Source organism: Scyliorhinus torazame, chromosome 15, assembly GCF_047496885.1.
Source record: "Scyliorhinus torazame isolate Kashiwa2021f chromosome 15, sScyTor2.1, whole genome shotgun sequence".
NCBI lineage: Eukaryota > Metazoa > Chordata > Chondrichthyes > Carcharhiniformes > Scyliorhinidae > Scyliorhinus > Scyliorhinus torazame.
This window is the reverse complement of record NC_092721.1, coordinates 88137224-88160633: the sequence shown is the minus strand read 5'-3', so window position 1 is coordinate 88160633 and position 23410 is coordinate 88137224. Positions and strand designations below refer to the sequence as shown.

Below are 23410 nucleotides of genomic sequence, written 5' to 3'. Positions count from 1 at the left end.
CAACTCTATCACAAACTGTTTGTAAAACTCCGCTGGAAAGCCATCCAACCCCGGGGCCTTACCCGACTGCGCCCTACTAATGTACTCCATCAATTCTCTTAACCCCAATGCCTGCCTCTTCTCGTCTTCCAACTCTGGGAACTCCAACTCATCCAGAAACCGCACCAAATCCTCCAACTCAGCTCCATTGAAAGCCTTAAACACCTCATTTATCCTTTCCAGGTCCAACACCACCTCTCCCTTCTCCAGCAAAACCTCCCTGGACACTGCCTGCCACTGCAACTGGTAGACCAACGTACAACTCGCCTTCTGCCCATACTCATACTACGCCCCCCTCATCCTTCATAGGTGCCCCACCGCCTTACACACTGTCAACCGGTCAGACTACCTCTGCAACTTCTTCCTCTCTACCAACAGCTCCTTCGTGGGGGCCGAGTATCTCCTGTCCACCTCAGCTATCTCGTCCAAAAAACGCCGGTGCTCCTCCCTCCTCATCCTATCCCTGAGGGCCATGAACAAAATAATTTCGCCTCAGACCACCGCCTTCAAGGCCTCTCAAAACATAGCTGCTGACACCTCACCATTCTCCACATGGTTGAGCTCCACATAGTTAATTGCGCCACACACCCTCCCACAGATCTAACCAGTGCGGTGCAAGATCTGAGATCACAATCCCTGCATATTCTGCCCCTACCATCCCCATCAGCACCACCCGGCTCATCACGGAAAAAAATCAATCCTAGAACACACCCATATACTGCGAGAAAAAGGAGTACCCCCTTCTTCCCGGGTTCCCAAACTCCACGGATCCACCCATCCACTCCGTGAACCTCCCAAGCTCTTTTGCCATCCGCGACCTTCCCACCGAATTAGGGATCGACCGATCCAACCTCGGCTCCATTACACAATTAAAATCTCTCTCCCCCCCCCCCAATGATCAACCGGTGAGAGTCCAGGTCTGGAATCGCTGCCAGTAACCTCTTTATGAAACCAACATCATCCTAATTAAGCGCCTATATGTTTACCAACACCACTGGTGACCCCTCTAACACCCCACCCACTATTGTGTACCTCTCCCCCCATCCCGGTCCCACACCTCCCTGGCCCCCGTAAAACCCATTATCTTGCTCAACAAAATGCCACCCCTCTTGACTTTGAATCAAACTCCCATGAGTGAAACAATTGTTCGACTCATCCCTTCCTCAGCCTCATCTGATCTTTCACCTAGAGATGTGCTCCTGCAAAAAAAGCACCTCCACCCTCAAGCTATTCAGGTGCGCGAACACCCGGGACCTTTTGACCGGCCCATTCAGCCCGCGGACATTTCATGGCACAATTCTCATCACAGGCTTATGCTTCCATCCCCCCTCCCTCTAGTATCCACCGTCATCACCCTTAGGCTCCGCCTCACCCATTCCCACTCTAAATCGGGCTCATCCAAGATGGCCCCCCATGACCACACATCCTCCATACCTGCCACATCTCATCTGCCCCCCCCCCCCCCCCCCCCCACCCTCCCCTTTCTGGTCAACCATCGCAGCCTCCCTTCCTCCCACTGCAGTGCCGTTCACTAGCATGGCGATACCTGCCCGAAGGCCCCGTCCCTCCAACACTTCCCCATCCCTCCAACACTTTCCCATCCCTACCCCCACCCCAAAAAAGTGGCAACAATACAACTCTTACAAAAACAAAACGTCAAAAACACGAAGGACCTCACAAAAGGAGTGTGTGTGTGTGTGGGGGGGGGGGGGGGGGGGGGGGGGTGGAGGGAGAAAGAGAGGAGGGCGAAGGAATGCCCCCCCCCCCCCGGTACAAATTTACAACTTACCTTCCCATCCCATCGGCAAACAGGAATAACAAAACCCAACTTTCACAGATATAACTCCTCCATCCCAAGTCACCATTCAGCTCTCTCCCGCTTATGATGCCCGATAAAGTTATTTGCCTTCTCCGGCGTCCCAAAGTAATATTTCTGGCTATCATGGTTACCCAAAGTCTGACCGGGGACAACACCCCTTATCGAATCCGTTGCCGGTAAAGCACTGCCCTGACCTTGCTGATTTCACTCTCAACCCGACCAACTCCGTTCCAATGTCTTGATAAATCCGGACTTGATTTCCCTCCCATTCACAGACCCGTTTTGCAATGACCCAGCTCAGGATATTCTCTTTGTCCATAAACCTGTGCATCCACACAATCACTGCCGTGGCGGCTCACCCGCTCTTGGCTTCTGCCTCTAGGAGCTATGGGCCCGGTCCACTGCTAGGGCCTTGTCCAACACCTTCTACTCCACCACCCTATCCAACACCCTCGCGACGTAGTTCCCTCCACTCCCTCTGGTAGACCGACACACAATGTGCAGATTTTGTCGCCTGGCCTATTCTCCTGCTTCTCCTACTTGCACAGATCTCCCAGGATAATCACCTCCACCGCCAAGGACACAATACGGTCCATTCTGGTTGACACCACCTTCTCCACCTCCGGGATCATCGCCCCCTGTATTTGGAGGCACTTTTCCACCCACTCCAGGGTCCCACGAAGAGGTGCCATTGCCCCTCAATCGCCTTCGACCAGTTGCTCTGCACCTTTTTCCTTTGCTGCCAAAACCCCTCTTTAATGAAGCCCATCAATTGCTCCATCTTTCCCACCAACGACGACCCTTCCTCCACCGCCATTTCCACAAGTGGAACTGAGCTATGAGTCTCCTCCAACTTCTTCGCCAGGTCGTTCACTGTCTTCAGCCAGGTCTGATAGCTCGTAAACATGCCCATTCAGGGGAGGTACAACACGCTTTCCAGCACGGTAGCATAGTGGTTAGCATAGTTGCTGCACAGCTCCAGGGTCCCAGGTTAGATTCCCGGCTGAGATCCAAAAAGATGAGGTGTTGGGTGTCTTAAAAAATATTAAGGTAGATAAGTCCCCAGGGCCTGATGGGATCTACCCCAGAATACTGAAGGAGGCTGGAGAGGAAATTGCTGAGGCCTTGACAGAAATCTTTGGATCCTCGCTGTCTTCAGGGGATGTCCCGGAGGACTGGAGAATAGCCAATGTTGTTCCTCTGTTTAAGAAGGGTGGCAGGGATAATCCCGGGAACTACAGGCCGGTGAGCCTTACTTCAGTGGTAGGGAAATTACTGGAGAGAATTCTTCGAGACAGGATCTACTCCCATTTGGAAGCAAATGGACGTATTAGTGAGAGGCAGCACGGTTTTGTGAAGGGGAGGTCGTGTCTCACTAACTTGATCGAGTTTTTCGAGGAGGTCACTAAGATGATTGATGCAGGTAGGGCAGTAGATGTTGTCTATATGGACTTCAGTAAGGCCTTTGACAAGGTCCCTCATGGTAGACTAGTACAAAAGGTGAAGTCACACGGGATCAGGGGTGAACTGGCAAGGTGGATACAGAACTGGCTAGGCCATAGAAGGCAGAGGGTAGCAATGGAGGGATGCTTTTCTAATTGGAGGGCTGTGACCAGTGGTGTTCCACAGGGATCAGTGCTGGGACCTTTGCTCTTTGTAGTATATATAAATGATTTGGAGGAAAATGTAACTGGTCTGATTAGTAAGTTTGCAGACGACACAAAGGTTGGTGGAATTGCGGATAGCGATGAGGACTGTCTGAGGATACAGCAGGATTTAGATTGTCTGGAGACTTGGGCGGAGAGATGGCAGATGGAGTTTAACCTGGACAAATGTGAGGTAATGCATTTTGGAAGGGCTAATGCAGGTAGGGAATATACAGTGAATGGTAGAACCCTCAAGAGTATTGAAAGTCAAAGAGATCTAGGAGTACAGGTCCACAGATCACTGAAAGGGGCTACACAGGTGGAGAAGGTAGTCAAGAAGGCATACGGCATGCTTGCCTTCATTGGCCGGGGCATTGAGTATAAGAATTGGCAAGTCATGTTGCAGCTGTATAGAACCTTAGTTAGGCCACACTTGGAGTATAGTGTTCAATTCTGGTCGCCACACTACCAGAAGGATGTGGAGGCTTTAGAGAGGGTGCAGAAGAGATTTACCAGAATGTTGCCTGGTATGGAGGGCATAAGCTATGAGGAGCGATTGAATAAACTCGGTTTGTTCTCACTGGAACGAAGGAGGTTGAGGGGCGACCTGATAGAGGTATACAAAATTATGAGGGGCATAGACAGAGTGGATAGTCAGAGGCTTTTCCCCAGGGTAGAGGGGTCAATTACTAGGGGGCATAGGTTTAAGGTGAGAGGGGCAAAGTTTAGAGTAGATGTACGAGGCAAGTTTTTTACGCAGAGGGTAGTGGGTGCCTGGAACTCACTACCGGAGGAGGTAGTGGAGGCAGGGACGATAGGGACATTTAAGGGGCATCTTGACAAATATATGAATAGGATGGGAATAGAAGGATACGGACCCAGGAAGTGTAGAAGATTGTAGTTTAGTCGGGCAGTATGGTCGGCACGGGCTTGGAGGGCCGAAGGGCCTGTTCCTGTGCTGTACATTTCTTTGTTCTTTGTTCTTTGTTGTTGAGTCACTGTCTATGCGGAGTTTGCACGTTCTCCCCGTGTCTGCGTGGGTTTCCGCCCAAAGATGTGCAGGTTAGGTGGATTGGCCATGCTAAATTGCCCTGAGTGTCCAAAACAACGTTAAGTGGGGGTTACTGGGATAGGGTAGGAATGTGGGTTTCAATAGGATGCTCTTTGTAAGGGCAGGTGCAGACTCAATGAGCCAATTGGCCTCCTTCTGCACTGTAAATTCTATGATTTCCGCTCCATTTTTCTGCCGAAACTACCCAAAACACGGGTGAAAAGGGCCAAAACCAACACCATCAAGCAGGAGCCGCCCTGTGTGCGACCACTTAGTCGATGGACACCATCAGAAGTCAAGACACAGTATATCTATAAGCATCAAGCTTGCTTAACTTTTTTAAAAGTGTAAGAAATGAAGTTGAGATGTTTCACATTTTTGACTTTTCGTGCAAATACATAAGTAAACTACAATAATAAAAAAAAAATTTATAGAGTGGATGGGAAAAGGCAGCGGAGTGAGTCAATGAGGTGCTCTAGCAGAGAGCCAGCACAGATATGTGATGTGCCATACAGCTTCCTTCCGTGCAGGAGCCATTCTATGCTTCTATATATTCTATAGGTAGTTTAGAACAAAACACAATTGAACTAAATTAGCACACTTCTCAGTTTTTTAATATTCATGAAATGTTCTCATTACAGTGTTTGAACCTGAGGCAGCCAAATAAGTCATTTGAAACTATAAGTGTAACATCTTAACAAAAACCATAGAAAACTTTGATAACATTTAGAAAAAGATAAATTATAAATGGAACAGATAAATTATGAATGTAAGCGTTTGTTAGTGCTTGCTCCTACAAAGTATAAATACAAAATAACTCCAGCTTGGACTGTCCGTATTTTATGACAGTTAAATCAATTTCTGACACCACAAGACACATTAGTGAATGTTGTAACATTTACCTGGGAGGATACTTACTCAAACACACCAATTGCCCAGAAATTAGTTTTTGGTCTGAAAATGTTCAATACATTTCCCCATCACTTACCAACCAATTATCATGCATGTTGCGTATCCCAATCTTTATTGCAACTCACAAATTATACCCTGAATATTTCATTCTTTGAAAATAAAAGGTTGACCTAGCCAAAATAAGGAATATCAATTTTGTTTTCCCATTTTAAATATGCTTTAGCATCAATAAAAGGCAAAATAAAAGAAGTTTGAACTTGATCTATCTTGCGTTATTTCTTTGCCACTAACAGGCATACTACCACAGTTTTTATTAATCATTGAAATAACGACATTGAATTATATTATTTTTAACCATTTGGAATTTATTAGAAAAGCCTGTATATCCCTGAGTCATTAAGATCTCAGAGGAATGGATATTTAAAAGTTTTTTCTGATCTAATTTAGATGAATAGCGATTATAATTCTTGCATTCACATCAATGAAGTAGAATTAATCTGACTAAAATTTTGGATTGAATATTCAGTGAATTTAAACATTGTTGTAGCAATTAAAATCATCCTAAAATGTAATTATTGGCTCTTCAGAGAGGGTGCAGATGGATATTAACATATATATTTATCTTGTGCCGTTAACATCCCCAGGTACTTCACAATGGCATTATGAAACAAAATTTAACATAGAGGCACATAAGCAGATATTATGGCAGGTGACCAAAAGCTTGGTCAAAGAGGTAGGTTTTAAGTAGCGTCTTAGAGGAAGAAAGGGGTGGAGAGGTGGCAAGGTTTAAGGAGTACTCTAAAGCTTCCAGCTGTTGAACAACCTTCACTATATTGCAGATGTAGCAATAATTATTAACCTATAACATTGGTAACAAGTTGCACAACAGGCTCATACCAACAGACTTAAATGTGGATGGCAAAACGATGTTAATCAATCTTGCACCTAAAAAGTGAAATGAATGCTTTTCATAAAGTCAGCATCCAAAACTTGGTATCAATTTAACCTGGAACCTAAACATTTGGAGAAGGGATAGTCACTTAGTGAATTTTTCAATTCTAACATAGACTGGTTTGATTTGAATAATTCCAAAAACATTTGGATCACTCAACTATTCACCAGTGCCCTACTTTTTTGAAGTGCAGGACAGATGCAGACGAATTATAAAATATTGCATTGGATAGGTTACTAAACTTTGTTAATAATCCCTGAAAGTATGATTTCTGTGTATGGTATTAATGTGCATAGACGCTGCACTATGTTATGTTTGCTGTACCTGAATAATGTTGTTCCTGAATTTCAGGTTTAACTTTACAATTTTGCAGGCAAGTGATGAACCAGTTAGATAAAAAAAGATGCGAGCAGTTTGTCTTCTAACTCAAGCTTTGTTTTTTTATAAATTTTACTTCATCATTTTCCAGTTTATTCAGAAAATACCAAATATTTTACCAACACGCAGCTGAACAATTTTCTAACTTCAAAATGCAAATCTACAATTTAACAAAAAAGCACAAGTCCTTTTTTAAGTCTTGCTTTAAAAACACTTCTGTTCAAGTATGTTAAAATGCTCAATGTTAGATTAAATAGAGGATTCAAGGAGACTGGCAGCTAATAGAAGTAAATTATGATACCAGCTGCACACCTTGAGCATTGCAACCATGGCAAGTAGTTTACTCTGAAAATCTAATCTGCCCAATTCAGTTTTTATAATATATACACACACACACATATTGTTGATTAGAAAAGTACTGTACTTAGGGCGAGATCTTCCGGCTGTTCACGGCGGCAGGATCTCCCGGTCCCGTCAACGGCGCACCTCCAGCCACGGGTTTCCCGGCGGCATGAGGTGGATTCATGAGGGAAATACCAGTGACAGAACCAGAAGATCTCACCGCCGGCCAACAGCAAGTCACCTCCTGCTGCCAGGGAACATGCTGCGGGGAGGCCAGAGAACATCGTCCTTGGCCTTTCATCATTTTAGGTGGATTACCCTACCAGTGCAGATTTGTAGCAGTGCAAAATCGATGGCAATGTTTTGAGAATACCAAATTGATTTAGGCAAGTATAAATTTGATAAGTATGGTCATATTAAAACAAGTTCCAGTGAAGTAGTAAACAACTCTATATAGCACACATTGGGTAAATCACCCATCTCCAACATCAATTAACTTCCCGATTTAATAGTCCTTTCCAAATGGCTTTTTATTTATGTTTTATTTAATATAGCATCAATAATGTTTTTTCCAGCAAATGCTTTGCTATCTTCCTGGTTAAGGGGATGGTGTAGGATGGAACCAAGGAAATGCAGCTGACTGTTCGAAACTGCAGTCAAAGTAAATAAAGTTAACCAGTTTAAAACATACATGCATACAGGTTATTTCCTTGTAAGGTTTAGCATTCATCCTAGAGTTGAGGTTAAGAATAGTTAGAACTTATCAGTGCAATAAATAATATCCATTTGCAAATGGAAAAACTACGTCATAGTCTATTCACTTGGAACAGTTGAAATACTTGCCTACATTTGGCAAATAAGTGTTATAACTGGTCATACAAAAAGTTATAAATACAAGTTACAGAAACCTGTTTATATATGATTGCCTGTGTACACGAATGAATGTTTCTTCAAGCATGAGAAAACCTTTGCTTAAAATTGTCTTTAACAACTATGAAATCTTCTACAGAATGAATTTGATTTTCAGATGACAGTCTGTATAGGTGTAACTGAACGTGAAGGTGAGCCAGCTTTCTCTGATGAGGAAGCTGATCTGTTAGAAACTTCTCGCTGTAATTCTTCCACCTTTTTCTGAAGCTCTGCTCGTTTCCCTAAAAGTTCCTTGTACCGCTGATGAATAGGCTCCTGTATTCAGGGGAAAAAAGCAATTAAAATGGAATATAACTTGGTTTTATAGTCATCTTTTGACAATGTACATGTGTTAATCAATAACCCGAATGGCCCTTCTTATCCTTCCAAAAATAAGTGTGTGATATGTTGTTTATACGAGAGAAATATGAAGAACTGCATTTTTATTAAAGGTATTCCACCATTGCAATCATAGCATCTTTCTTGTTGTAAACCATTCAAGCCCAAGAAACTTGTGCTCATTCTTTGAAAAGGTTGTCCAGTTTCCCTTCCCCATAGCCCTGCAAATTCTTCCCTTTCAAGTAATGTTCAATTCACTTTTGAACGTTACTAATCTGAGTCTGTTATATTTCCAGGCAGTGCATTCACCCCTGTTAGGGGTTTTCTATAGGCCTCCGAAAAGTTCCAGAGATGTAGAGGAAAGGATTGCAAAGATGATTCTGGATAGGAGGGAAAGTAACAGGATAGTTGTTATGGGGGACTTTAACTTTCCATATATTGACTGGAAACGCTATAGTTCGAGTACATTACATGGGTCCGTTTTTGTCCAATGTGTGTGTGGCGCACAAAGACTCCATGAGACAAATAGAGTGAAGTCGATGAGGCTTTATTAAGCGTGTCTGTTCCCCAGCAGCCCGATAGTAAACTGGCATGCGGGGGAAGGCACCGGCTTCTTATACTTCGCCTTCAGGGCGGAGTATGAGGTCAACGGCCAACCAGGACCCGGGATCTGTCAGCCAATGACATTAGGGCTTCCAGTCCCACATGACCCCCAATACATACTACCACATTCACCCCTTGTCAAAAATGAACCCGGCGGGGTGATGCTTCGTATGGTGGTAAGGGTTTACAGTACTGGTCCTGGGAGGAGAGAACAGTTACATGGTAGTACCGTATTGGACAGTATCGTCCTGTTACAACTATTTACAGAGGATATAGGAAAAACAAAATGTTCATTGGACAGTCCATCTTTGTTTTACATCGACGCCACGAGTCGGTCGGGCGGTCTGGTCGTCCGTGTCGATCGCCTCGGCCCCGGCGGTGGTGGTAGTGCTTGTACCAGCGTTGTCGCCTCCGGGAGCCGCACGGTTTCAGCTGTCGGTGCAAAGGGGAGGGGGACTGATCCTCCTGGGAAGGGGGCGGTCGCGGGGTGCGGCAGTGGCAGGAAGGGGGGCGGTTGGGTTGATGGTGCCGGGGGGGTGTGCGTGGTGCCGGCGGGCGCCAGATCCCGCAGGGAGACCGTGTCCTGTCGGCCGTCGGGGTACTCCACGTAGGCGTACTGGGGGTTTGCGTGGAGGAGGTGAACCCTTTTGACCAACGGGTCCGCCTTATGTGCCCGCACGTGCTTTCGGAGCAGGATGGGTCCTGGGGCCGCCAGCCAGGTCGGCAGCGACGTTCCAGAGGAGGACCTCCTAGGGAAGACAAGGAGACGCTCGTGAGGCGTTTGATTAGTGCTCGTACATAATAACGACCGGATGGAATGGAGAGCGTCCGGGAGGACCTCCTGCCACCGTGAAACTGGGAGATCCCTGGACCGTAGGGCCAGTAGGACGGCCTTCCAGACCGTGCCGTTCTCCCTTTCTACTTGCCCGTTCCCCCGGGGGTTGTAGCTGGTCGTCCTGCTTGAAGCTATACCCTTGCTGAGCAGGAACTGGCGCAGCTCGTCACTCATGAAAGAGGACCCCCTGTCGCTGTGGACGTATGCGGGGTAACCGAACAGTGTGAATATGCTGTTCAGGGCTTTAATGACTGTGGCCGCGGTCATGTCGGAGCAGGGAATGGCAAAAGGGAAGCGGGAGTATTCGTCCACTACATTAAGGAAATACGCGTTGCGGTCGGTGGAGGGGAGGGGCCCTTTGAAATCGAGACTGAGGCGTTCAAAGGGACGGGAAGCCTTAATCAGGTGCGCTCCATCTGGCCTGAAAAAATGCGGTTTGCATTCTGCGCAGATGTGGCAGTCTCTTGTGACTGTACGGACCTCCTCTAAGGAGTATGGGAGATTGCGGGACTTGATGAAGTGGTAAAACCGAGTGACCCCCGGGTGGCAGAGGTCCTCGTGGAGGGCTTGGAGGCGGTCAATTTGTGCGTTGGCACATGTGCCGCGGGATAGGGCATCAGACGGCTCGTTCAGCTTTCCGGGCCGGTACAAGATCTCATAGTTGAAGGTGGAGAGTTCGATCCTCCACCGCAAGATCTTGTCGTTCTTGATCTTGCCCCGCTGTGCATTATCGAACATGAAGGCTACCGACCGTTGGTCAGTGAGGAGAGTGAATCTCCTGCCGGCCAGGTAATGCCTCCAATGTCGCACAGCCTCCACTATGGCTTGGGCTTCCTTTTCCACTGAGGAGTGGCGGATTTCTGAGGCGTGGAGGGTTCGGGAGAAGAAGGCCACGGGTCTGCCCGCTTGGTTAAGGGTGGCCGCTAGAGCTACGTCAGAGGCGTCGCTCTCGACCTGGAAGGGGAGGGACTCGTCGATGGCGCGCATCGTGGCCTTTGCGATGTCCGCTTTGATGCGGCTGAAAGCCTGGCAAGCCTCTGTCGACAGCGGCAAAGTCGTGGTCTGTATTAGGGGGCGGGCCTTGTCTGCGTACTGGGGGACCCACTGGGCGTAGTATGAAAAGAACCCCAGGCAGCGTTTCAGGGCTTTTGGGCAGTGCAGGAGGGGAAATTCCATGAGTGCGCGCATACGTTCGGGGTCGGGGCCTATTATCCCATTGCGCACTATGTAGCCCAGAATGGCTAGCCGATCGGTGCTAAAAACGCACTTGTCCTCGTTGTACGTGAGGTTCAAGGCTTTGGCAGTCTGGAGGAATTTTTGGAGGTTGGCGTCGTGGTCCTGCTGATCGTGGCCGCAGATGGTTACATTGTCGAGGTACGGGAACGTGGCCCGTAACCCATGTTGATCAACCATTCGGTCCATTTCCCGTTGGAAGACCGAGACGCCGTTTGTGACGCCAAAAGGGACCCTTAGGAAGTGGTATAATCGCCCGTCTGCCTCGAAGGCTGTGTACTTGCGGTCACTTGGGCGGATGGGGAGCTGATGGTAGGCGGACTTGAGGTCCACGGTGGAGAAGACTTTATACTGGGCAATCCGATTGACCATGTCGGATATGCGGGGGAGAGGGTACGCGTCTAGTTGTGTGTACCTGTTGATGGTCTGGCTATAGTCAATGACCATCCTTTGTTTCTCCCCTGTCTTCACTACTACCACCTGCGCTCTCCAGGGACTATTGCTGGCCTGGATTATGCCCTCCTTTAGTAGCCGCTGGACTTCGGAGCGAATGAAGGTCCGGTCCTGGGCGCTGTACCGTCTGCTCCTAGTGGCGACGGGTTTGCAATCCGGGGTGAGGTTCGCAAACAAGGACGGGGGTTGCACCTTGAGGGTGGCGAGGCCGCAGATAGTGAGTGGGGGTATGGGGCCGCCGAATTTAAACGTAAGGCTCTGTAGGTTACATTGAAAATCTAAGCCCAGCAAGGTGGGGGCACAGAGTTGGGGAAGGACGTTAAGTTTGTAGTTTTTGAATTCCCTCCCCTGTACCGTTAGGGTAACTATGCAGAATCCCTGGATCTGTACGGAGTGGGATCCTGCAGCTAGGCAAATCTTTTGTGCGCTGGGGTAGGTAGTTAAGGAACAGCGTCTTACCGTGTCGGGATGTATAAAACTTTCCGTGCTCCCGGAGTCGACTAGGCATGGCGTCTCGTGGCCGTTAATTAGGACCGTTGTCGTCGTCGTCTGGAGAGTCCGGGGCCGAGCCTGATCGAGTGTAACCGAAGCGAGCCGTGGTTGTAGTAGTGGGGTGGGGTCCATTGTTGCCGTCCAAGATGGCGTCGGGGATGGATAAAATGGCCACCCCCATACCTCGCCCGTAGATGAGGGGTCAGAAGATGGCGTCGGGGATGGACAAAATGGCCGCCCCCATGCGTCGTACAGGTCGGGGGCGGTCCAAGATGGCGGGGCCCCTCCTCCCCTCGTGGTGGTCGGGACCCAAAATGGCGGCGTCTGCGGGTCGCACATTGAGTGCTGGGGGGTCTGGGGGGCGCTAGGACCGCGCGGAGTTCCCGGGCCGCGGGCGCTAGGACCGCGCGGAGTTCCTTGGCTGCGAGTGCCAGGGCCGCGGGCGCTAGGACCGCGCGGAGCTCCCTCGCTGGGGACCGCGGTGTTCGGGGCCAAGGCCGGCAGGTCAGTACTGCGAGCGCTGGGACCGTGAGGAGGTCCCTCGCCGGGGACGGAGATCGGGGTCCAGGTAAGTTGTATTGCCGGCGGGTCAGGCGTGGGGCGCGGGACGGGGGTGAGGGCCCAGGTCGGCGGCGCTGGCGGGTCAGGCGTGGGGCGCGGGCGAGGGCCCAGGTCGGCGGCGCTGGCGGGTCAGGCGTGGGGCGCGGGACGGGGGTGAGGGCCCAGGTCGGCGGCTCCGGCGGGTCAGTCGTGGGGCCGCGAGCGCTGGCACCGCGCGCAGCTCCCTCGCCGGGGACAGCGGTGGTCGGGGTCAAGGTAGGTGGCGCCGACGGGTCAGGCGTGGGGCGCGGGACGGGGGTGAGGGTGGCGTTCGGGATACGAAAAACCCCTTCCTCTCCGTGGAGAGTGTTGGCCGGCACCCAAATCGGGAGCGCCGGCGGCGGGTCGTACATGGGCTGCGGGGAGGGGGGTTGGGGAGCGTAGGCGGCGTGCAGGGCTCCCAGTTCTCCCGGGGCCGCGGTGGTCGGGACCCAAAATGGCGGCGCCTGGGGGTCGCACATGGCGTGCTGGGGGGGTTGGGAGGCATAAACTGCCTGTAGGGCTCCCTGTGGCCCCGGGACGGCGGCGACCTCGCGGGATCAGCACACCACCGCATAGTGGCCCTTTTTCCCGCAGCTTTTGCAGATGGCTGCGCGGTCCGGACAGCGTTGTCGGGGGTGCTTCGCCTGGCCGCACAAATAACAGCGGGCGCCCCCGGTGCGACTCGGCGTTTGGACTGTGCAAGCCTGTGGGGTGTCCGGGGGGGGGGGGGGGGGGGGGGGTAGGGGGTTTGCCGCGGCGGGTACGTACGGGGCCCAATGGCCTGCCGCGCGGTCGGGGCCGTAGGCGCGGGTATTACGCGCGGCTACGTCCAGCGAGGCTGCCAGGGCCCGTGCCTCTGAGAGTCCGAGTGACTCTTTTTCTAGAAGTCTTTGGCGGATTTGGGAGGATTGTATACCTGCAACAAAAGCATCGCGCATTAACATGTCCGTGTGTTCGTTTGCGTTCACCGACGGGCAGCTGCAGGCTCGTCCCAAAATCAGCAGCGCGGCGTAGAACTCGTCCATCGATTCTCCGGGAGCTTGCCGTCTCGTCGCGAGCTGGTAGCGAGCGTAGATTTGGTTAACTGGGCGAACGTAGAGACTTCTCAGTGCTGCGAACGCCGTCTGGAAATCGCGGGTGTCTTCAATGAGGGTGAAAATCTCCGTGCTCACCCTCGAGTGCAGGACCTGCAGTTTTTGTTCGTCTGAGACTCGGCCTGTGGTCGATGTGATGTAGGCCTCGAAGCAAGTCTGCCAGTGTTTGAAGGCTGCTGCCGCATTCACTGCGTGTGGGCTGATCCTCAGGCATTCTGGAATGATCCTGAGCTCCATAGTCCTTTTTAGACACGCTTAATAAATTGTGGCGCACAAAGACTCCATGAGACAAATAGAGTGAAGTCGATGAGGCTTTATTAAGCGTGTCTGTTCCCCAGCAGCCCGATAGTAAACTGGCATGCGGGGGAAGGCACCGGCTTCTTATACTTCGCCTTCAGGGCGGAGTATGAGGTCAACGGCCAACCAGGACCCGGGATCTGTCAGCCAATGACATTAGGGCTTCCAGTCCCACATGACCCCCAATACATACTACCACAGTGTGCAGGAGGGTTTCCTGACACAGTATGTAGATAGGCCAACGAGAGGCGAAGCCATGTTGGATTTGGTACTGGGTAATGAGCCAGGACGGGTGTTAGATTTGGAGGTAGGTGAGCACTTTGGTGATAGAGACCACAATTCGATTACGTTTACTTTAGTGATGGAAAGGGATAGGTATATACCGCAGGGCAAGAGTTATATCTGGGGGAAAGGCAATTATGATGCGATGAGGCAAGACTTAGGATGCATCGTATGGAGAGGAAAACTGATGGGGATGGGCACAATGGAAATGTGGAGTTTGTTCAAGGAACAGCTACTGCGTGTCCTTGATAAGTATGTACCTGTCAGACAGGGAGGAAGTGGTCGAGCGAGGAACCGTGGTTTACTGAAGCTGTCGAAACACTTGTCAAGAGGAAGAAGGAGGCTTATGTAAAGATGAGACATGAAGGTTCAGTTAGGGCGCTCGAGAGTTACAAGTTAGCTAGGAAGGACCTAAAGAGAGAGCTAAGAAGAGCCAGGAGGGGACATGAGAAGTCTTCGGCAGGTAGGATCAAGGATAACCCTAAAGCTTTCTATAGATATGTCAGGAATAAAAGAATGACTAGGGTAAGAGTAGGGCCAGTCAAGGACAGTAGTGGGAAGTTGTGGTGGAGTCCGAGGAGATAGGGGAGGTGCTAAATGAATATTTTTCGTCAGTATTCACACAAGAAAAAGACAATGTTGTCGAGGAGTATACTGAGATACAGGCTAGTAGGCTAGAAGGGCTTGAGGTTCAGAAGGAGGAGGTGTTAGCAATTCTGGAAAGTGTGAAAATAGGTAAGTCCCCTGGGCCGGATGGGATTTATCCTCGGATTCTCTGGGAAGCTAGGGAGGAGATTGCTGAGCCTTTGGCTTTGATCTTTAAGTCATCTTTGTCTACAGGAATAGTGCCAGAAGACTGGATGATAGCAAATGGTGTCCCCTTGTTCAAGGAGAGTAGAGACAACCCCGGTATCTATGGACCAGTGAGCCTTACTTCTGTTGTGGGCAAAGTCTTGGAAAGGTTTATAAGAGATAGGATGTATGATCATCTGGAAAGGAATAATTTGATTAGATAGTCAACACGGTTTTGTGAAGGGTAGGTCGTGCCTCACAAACCTTATTGTGTTCTTTGAGAAGGTGACCAAGCAGGTGGATGAGGATAAAGCAGTTGATGTGATGTATATGGAATTCAGTAAAGTGCTTGATAAGGTTCCCCACGGTAGGCTATTGCAGAAAATACAGAGGTATGGGATTCAGGGTGATTTAGCAGTTTGGATCAGAAATTGGCTAGCTGGAAGAAGACAAAGGGTGCTGGTTGATGGGAAATGTTCAGACTGGGGTCCAGTTACTAGTGGTGTACCACAAGGATCTGTTTTGGGGCCACTGCTGTTTGTCATTTTTATAAATGACCTGGAGGAGGGCGTAGAAGGATGGGCGAGTAAATTTGCAGATGACACTAAATTCGGTGGAGTTGTGGACGGTGTGGAAGGATGTTACAAGTTACAGAGGGACATAGATAAGCTGCAGAGCTGGGCTGAGACGTGGCAAATGGAGTTTAATGCAGAAAAGTGTGAGATGATTCATTTTGGAAGGAATAACAGGAAGACAGAGTACTGGGCTAATGGTAAGATTCTTGGTAGTGTGGATGAGCAGAGATATCTCGGTGTCCATGTACATAGATCCCTGAAAGTTGCCACTCAGGTTGAGAGGGTTGTTAAGAAGACGTACGGTGTGTTAGCTTTTATTGGTAGAGGGATTGAGTTTCGGAGCCATGAGGTCATGTCGCAGCTGTACAAAACTCTGGTGCGGCCGCATTTGGAGTATTGCGTGCAATTCTGGTCACCGCATTATAGGAAGGATGTGGAAGCATTGGAAAGGGTGCAGAGGAGATTTACCAGAATGTTGCCTGGTATGGCGGGAAGATCATAGGTCATAGAATCTACAGTGCAGAAGGAGGCCATTCAGCCCATCGAGTCTGCACCGGCTCTTTGAAAGAGCACCCTAACCAAGCCCACACCTCCACCCTATCCCCATAACCCAGTAACCCCACCCAACACTAAGGGCAATTTTAGACACCAAGGGCAATTTAGCATGGTCAATCCACCTAACCTGCACATCTTTGGACTGTGGGAGGAAACCGGAGCACTCGGAGGAAACCCACGCACACACGGGGAGAACGTGCAGACTCCGCACAGACAGTGACCCAAGCCGGGAATCGAACCTGGGACCCTGGAGCTGTGAAGCAATTGTGCTAACCACCATGCTACCATGCTGACTAATTTAGAGTACCCAATTCATTTTTTCCAATTAAGGGACAATTTAGCATGGCCAATCCACCTACCCTGCACATCTTTTGGGTTGTGGGGGAGAAACCCATGCAAACATGGAGAGTGTGCGCAAACTCCACACGGACAGTGACCCAGAGCCGGGATCGATACTGGGACCTTGGCGGCGTGAGGCAGCAGTGCTGACCACTGCGCCACCATGCTGCCTGTGATACAAGATCTTATGAGGGAAGGCTGAGGGACTTGAGGCTGTTTTCGTTAGAGAGAAGGTTAAGAGGCGACTTAATTGAGGCATATAAGATGATCAGAGGATTAGATAGGGTGGACAGTGGGAGCCTTTTTCCTCGGGTGGTGATGACTAGCACGAGGGGACATAGCTTTAAATTGAGGGGTGATAGATATAAGACAGATGTCAGAGGTAGGTTCTTTACTCAGAGAGTAGTAAGGGCGTGGAATGCCCTGCCTGCAATATTAGTGGACTCGCCAACACTAAGGGCATTCAAATGGTCATTGGATAGACATATGAACGATAAGGGAATAGTGCAGATGGGCTTTAGAGTGGTTTAACAGGTCGGCGCAACATCGAGGGCCGAAGGGCCTGTACTGCGCTGTAATGTTCTATGTTCAGTGTATTCTCCTACAATATGCAAGCATGAATGTGAAAATTGCTGGCTAATATTTTGGGCTACAAGACTTTCTGAATATTTAAAAGTTTCAAGAATATAATTATGCTTCAACAGGAAGTTCTTATATGTCATACTAAATTAAGGGAGCAAATCCCTGATCAAACTATATAGGTTTTTCTTCAACTTAATAGCAGGTTAGCTTGTTAATTTAACCAGGCCTGATTAACTTAATTAATTTATAGTTCATATTATTTCCAGTTTCCATTCAAAATAATTAGTGTTCAATCTTACTGGAATATGAATATATTAAGCTACAATGTTCTATTTTGGCCTCAAACCAATAGCAGCCTGCTAAATAAGTAGATTGGAGTACAAAATAGATTTTTTTCTTTGCCAGTATGTACAAGTTGCAATATGAATTTAAGTACCACCTTTAAAGAAGGAAACTACCTCAGGAGTGCGATCTGACAAAAACAGATGCCATACCACAGAAGGAAGCATCAGGAAGGGATTTTCGAAGAGAAGGTGGGTCTTTAAAGGAGGAAAGGGAGGTAGAGAGATGTAGAGGTCTCGCGATAAAATTCCAGAGCATGGGGCTCAGATGACTGAAAGCTATACTATCGATGATGGGTGAGACGAGTAGGGGAATGACTTAAGGCCTGGAGAATAATAGAGATAGGGAATGACAAGGTCATGATGAAATGTAAACTTGCAGGTGATCATTTTCAATTTGAGGTGTTGGGGCATCAGGAGCCAATGTAGCTCAATGAGCAGAGGTGATGGATAAAAGGAATTTGGTGTGGGGAAGGGTTAAAGCAACAGACCTTTGGATTATCTAAAATGTATGAAGAATAGGAATCCAGCCTGCAGTGTGTTGGAATAGTTGAGTCATGTGGTGAAAAAGGCATGCTTGACAATTATGGCAGGTGGGCTGGGGTAGGCCGATGAACGATTTAAAAGAAGTGGAAGTAGGTGATCTTTGTAGGAGGTTGGAAACTCAATTCAGGGTCAAATTAGATGCCAAGGTGGTGAACAGTCTGAGATGATAGCTGAGGAGGAACAGAATGGAATAAGAAGTGTGTAATGTATAGCATAGATGAAAATTATGGTGTTAGTAAGTTTATACAGCGATTCAGCCAGTGTTTTATATATTTTTTAACTTTTTAAAAGTTGAGGCAACTTTTAAAAATTTATAATACTTAGCTTTAAATGAATAAAATGCAAAACACCGTAATTTGATGATTTCCCATTAAAAATGAAAGTTAGATCAATAATTAAGACATTTAAAAAAAATGGTTTTGAATATAAACTTTCAATTTGCAAACCTTATGCATCTGCTTTTATGCAACAAAGTTTTGATCAGCACTCTAGATAGAAAATGGTTCAAAATAATTTAGAATAACCTCCACAAGAACAACTGAAGCATTTTTGACTTACATTATTGATCAGTTCAATATTCACACAATTAAACCAATACAGGCAAAATGATTACCTGTGGCCTCATCCTTGGATTCCAGCGAATGTAATAGCCAATCCAGAGCTCTAGGTGGCGCATGCTTGCCACAGGGTATAACACATGGTTATAGCAATTCACATAGAGAGGATTGATAAACTCCTCCAGCTGGCTATTTATGTAAGCCCATAATGAAATAGTACTTTTTTGCAGTCCCTGTAAAATAAATTCAGGGTTAGATAATGATATTGCAGGAAATAGATTTAATCTTGCATTCTTTCCAAGAAACTAATTTACATCACATATTCCGTTTCTTTATAAACCATTGCTATCTCAAACGAGAACATTGCAACATTGTTGTGTACATCCGTCATCAATAGAAATTTTCTCTGTGCTAATTGGCTGCTCTATTCCTTCTTCCAAGTATTTTGAGATGTCTTGAACACATGATAGGAAGTGTATAAATGCACATTTCCTCCCCCCCACCAGACACAATAGTCAGCTCAGTATCCAAAAATTAGCTTGCAATTATCTTCCCAAGTGGTTGTACCTCAAAGCAGCATGGACAGCGAGTTAAACCCAATCATAGAACATTACAGCGCAGTACAGGCCCTTCGGCCCTCGACGTTGCACCGACCTTTGAAACCACTCTAAAGCCCATCTACACTATTCCCTTCGCATCCATATGTTTATCCAATGACCATTTAAATGCCCTTAATGTTGGCGAGTCCACTACTGTTACAGGCAGGGCATTCCACGCCCATACTACTCTCTGAGTGAAGAACCTACCTCTGACATCTGTCCTATATCTATCACCCTTCAATTTAAAGGGTGTCCCCTCGTGCTCAACATCACCATCCGAGGAAAAAGGCTCTCACTGTCCACCCTAACTAATCCTCTGATCATCTTGCATGCCTCAATTAAGTCACCTCTTAACCTTCTTCTTTCTAAAGAAAATAACCTCAAGTCCCTCAGCCTTCCCTCATAAGATCTTCCCTCCAGACCAGGCAACATTCTGGTAAATCTCCTCTGCACCCTTTCCAATGCTGCCCCATCCTTCCTATAATGCGGCAACCAGAACTTCACGCAATATTCCAAATGCGGCCGCACCAGAGTTTTGTACAGCTGCAACATGACCTCATGGCTCCGAAACTCAATCCCTCTACCAATAAAAGCTAACACACCGTATGCCTTCTTAACAATCATATATACACCTGCCATTCAGGCACATGCAATCTCCAACAGAGATCAATCGATGGTGATCAGCAGAGTTATACGATATATATGCAATGGCAAAAGGAACATGAGAAAAGTGAAGATCCATCTAACCAGACATATCTAGTCCACAGCTAATCTGCATATAATTTAGTTTCATTTACTGCATCCATTCCTGAGCAAGATGGCGCCGGAGCGAGGTGACTCTCTGCGAGCTCTCCCAAACAGATCCACTTTTTCCTTAACTTATACTCGTTCTAATCTTTTAAAAATTAATTCTGAAACTAACAATATTACTAACCTCTCTCTTTTATCTTCTCTTGCAGGCTTGAACATCCTCCGAGGCCCTTGGAGACCTTTTGACCCGACCCGACCTGACCTCCGCAACCTGGAAGATTGGGCCCAAACCGGAAGTGAAGCCCCGACCTCGATTTGGAGCCGACCCGACCTCGGAGCTCCCAACCCAGCCTAACTACTGACGCCAGCCCCCGGATCGCCTTGCCCAGTCCCCGGAGCTCCCGACTCGACCCCCGACGGCAAGACCCGGCCCAACGCGACCCCCAGAGACCCGCCCCGGAGAGGCCCACCCAACAACGCCACCTACCTGGTGATGGAAGAAAGAAAAATCCACGTGGAGGCCTGACCGGGCCCACTTCAAGATCAGACCCCAGGAACGCCCAGGGAGGGAACAGACCACGGGACCCAGCCCAACCTGCCTCAGGAAGCCCTTGCCCATGACCCCCGAAACGGCAGAGACCCCGCGCGAGGACCGGAACGCGCTGCAAGGTATTCCCGTGCCCACAGAACGCGGTTTCAAGACCCCTCTCCCCAGCATACTCCTGGCAAACGTCCAAGTGATCGAAAACACGCTGGATGAACTTAACGCCAGGCTTACCTCTCAGAGGGAAGTAAGAGTCTGCTGTGTGCTCTGTTTCACAGAGACATGGCTCACCCCCGCCTCACCAGACTGTGCCATACAACCTGAAGGCTTCTCAATTCACCGGGCAGACCGCACGGCATCATCAGGCAGGCAAAGAGAAGGGTGGAGGGGTTTGCCTCCTCATCAACTCCTCCTGGTGGTTGGATGTGGCGACTCTGGCGACCTACTGCTCCCAGACCTGGCATACCTGACCGTGAAGTGCCGCCCATATTATCTTCCACATGAGTCCACTTCAGCCATTATCACAGCGGTCTACATCCCACCCCAGGCAGTAGTGAGGAAGGCGTTGGACGAACTATACACAGTAATAAACAACTATGAAACAGAACACCCGGAGGCCTTGTTCATCGTGGCCGGAGACTTCAACAAGGCCAACCTCAAGAGTGTACTGCCAAAATTCCACCAGCACATCTCCTGTCCCACCAGGGGCGACAACACTCTTGACCCACTGCTACTCAAAAATCAAGGGCGCCTACCGTTCCATCCCCCGACCGCACTTTGGGAAATCAGACCATAAGATGGTGCTCATTCTCCCGGCATACAAGCAGAAACTCAAGCAGGAGAATCCAGCTAAGAAGGTTGTGCAGTGCTGGTCCGAGGAGACAGAAGAGCTCTTATGTGACTGCTTAGAGACAGTGGACTGGTCCATATTTAAGAACTCAGCGACCAACTTAAATGAATATGCCACCACCATCACAGATTTCATCAGCAAATGTGTGGACGACTGCGTGCCAAAGAAAGCAGTATGTGCGTTCCCCAACCGGAAACCATGGCTCAATCGCGAGATTGACTCCCTACTGAAGGACAGATCTGAGGCGTTCAAGGTAGACGACTCTGACCTATACAAGAAATCCAGGTACGACCTCCGCAAAGCCATCCGACTTGCCAAGAGAGAATATCAAACCAAGCTAGAGTCACAGACAGACTCTCGGCGGTTGTGGCAAGGACTAAACAACATAACGGGCTACAAAGCGAAGCCAAACAGTATCTCTGGCAGCAGCGCACCCCTCCCCGATGAACTCAATGCATTCAATGCTCGGTTCGAGCAGGTAACCAACAATCCGCTGTCGAGTGCCCCAGCAGCCCATAATTCACCCATACCCACCATCACAGCTTCCGAAGTCAGATTGGCCTTCCTGAAAGTGAACCCTCGAAAGGCGACGGGCCCGGACGGGATCCCTGGTCGTGCACTCAGAGCCTGCGCGGACCAGCTGGCAGAGGTATTCGCGGACATCTTTAACCTGACCCTACTCCACTCCGAGGTCCCCACCTGCTTCAAGAAGACCAAAGAAGAACCAGGCAACGTGCCTCAATGACTACCGACCAGTGGCCCTGACTTCAGTCGTAATGAAGTGCTTCAAGAGGTTGATCATGAAGCGCATCACCTCCATACTCCCAGAATGCCTTGATCCACTGCAATTCGCATACCGCTGCAACCGGTCCACATCATTTCCCTGGCCCTACACTCATCCCTAGAGCATCTCGAAAACAAGGACTCCTACATTAGACTCCTATTTATTGACTACAGCTCTGCCTTCAACAGCATAATCCCAGCCAAGCTCATATCAAAGCTCCAAAACCTAGGACTTGGCTCCCCACTCTGCAACTGGATCCTCGATTTTCTGACCAACAGACCACAATCAGTAAGAATGAACAACAACACCTCCTCCACAATAGTCCTCAACACCGGCGCCCTGCAAGGCTGCGTACTTAGCCCCCTACTCTACTCCCTGTACACACACGACTGCGTGGCAAAACTTGGTTCCAACTCCATCTACAAGTTTGCTGACGATACGAGCATAGTGGGCCGGATCTCGAATAACGACGAGTCCGAATACAGGAGGGAGATAGAGCACCTAGTGGAGTGGTGTAGCGACAACAATCTCTCCCTCAATACCAGCAAAACTAAAGAGCTGGTAATTGACTTCAGGAAGCAAAGTACTGTACATACCCTGTCAGCATCAACGGGGCCGAGGTGGAGATGATTAGTAGTTTCAAATTCCTCGGGGTGCACATCTCCAAAAATCTGTCCTGGTCCACCCACGTCGACGCTACCAAGAAAGCACAACAGCGCCTATACTTCCTCAGGAAACTAAGGAAATTCAGCATTTCCACATTAACCCTTACCAACTTTTACAGATGCACCATAGAAAGCATCCTATCGGGCTGCATCACAGCCTGGTATGGCAACTGCTCGGCCCAGGACCGCAAGAACCTTCAGAGTCGTGAACACCGCCCAGTCCATCACACAAACCTGCCTCCCATCCATTGACTCCATCTACACCTCCCGCTGCCTGGGGAAAGCGGGCAGCATAATCAAAGATCCCTCCCACCCAGCTTACTCACTCTTCCAACTTCTTCCATCGGGCAAGAGATACAGAAGTCTGAGAACACGCACGAACAGACTCAAAAACAGCTTCTTCCCCACTGTCACCAGACTCCTAAATGACCCTCTTATGGACTGACGTCATTAACACTACACCCTGTATGCTTCATCCAATGCCAATGCTTATGTAGTTACATTGTATATGTTGTGTTGCCCTATTATGTATTTTCTTTTATTCACTTTTCTTCTCATGTACTTAATGATCTGTTGAGCTGCTCGCAGAAAAATACTTTTCACTGTACCTCGGTATACGTGACAATAAACAAATCCAATCCAGACTGGGCAATAAAGCCATATAGAGAGCATG

At 48.7% G+C, this 23410-nt stretch overlaps 1 protein-coding gene across 2 annotated transcripts in view; it reads right to left on the bottom strand.

Annotated features, from left to right (window-relative positions):
- Positions 1 to 5151: 5151 nt before the first annotated feature.
- mtmr2 (myotubularin related protein 2) overlaps positions 5152 to 23410 on the bottom strand; it is a 148200-nt gene continuing 129941 nt past the window's right edge. For both annotated transcript variants that reach the window (XM_072476391.1, XM_072476390.1), the window contains 2 exons: positions 18602 to 18778; positions 5152 to 8324 (listed from right to left, as the gene is read on the bottom strand). In XM_072476391.1, coding sequence (XP_072332492.1) covers positions 8163 to 8324; positions 18602 to 18778 — 339 coding nt within the window. In that variant the 3' untranslated portion in view covers positions 5152 to 8162. The remainder of the gene's footprint in view (positions 8325 to 18601; positions 18779 to 23410) is intronic.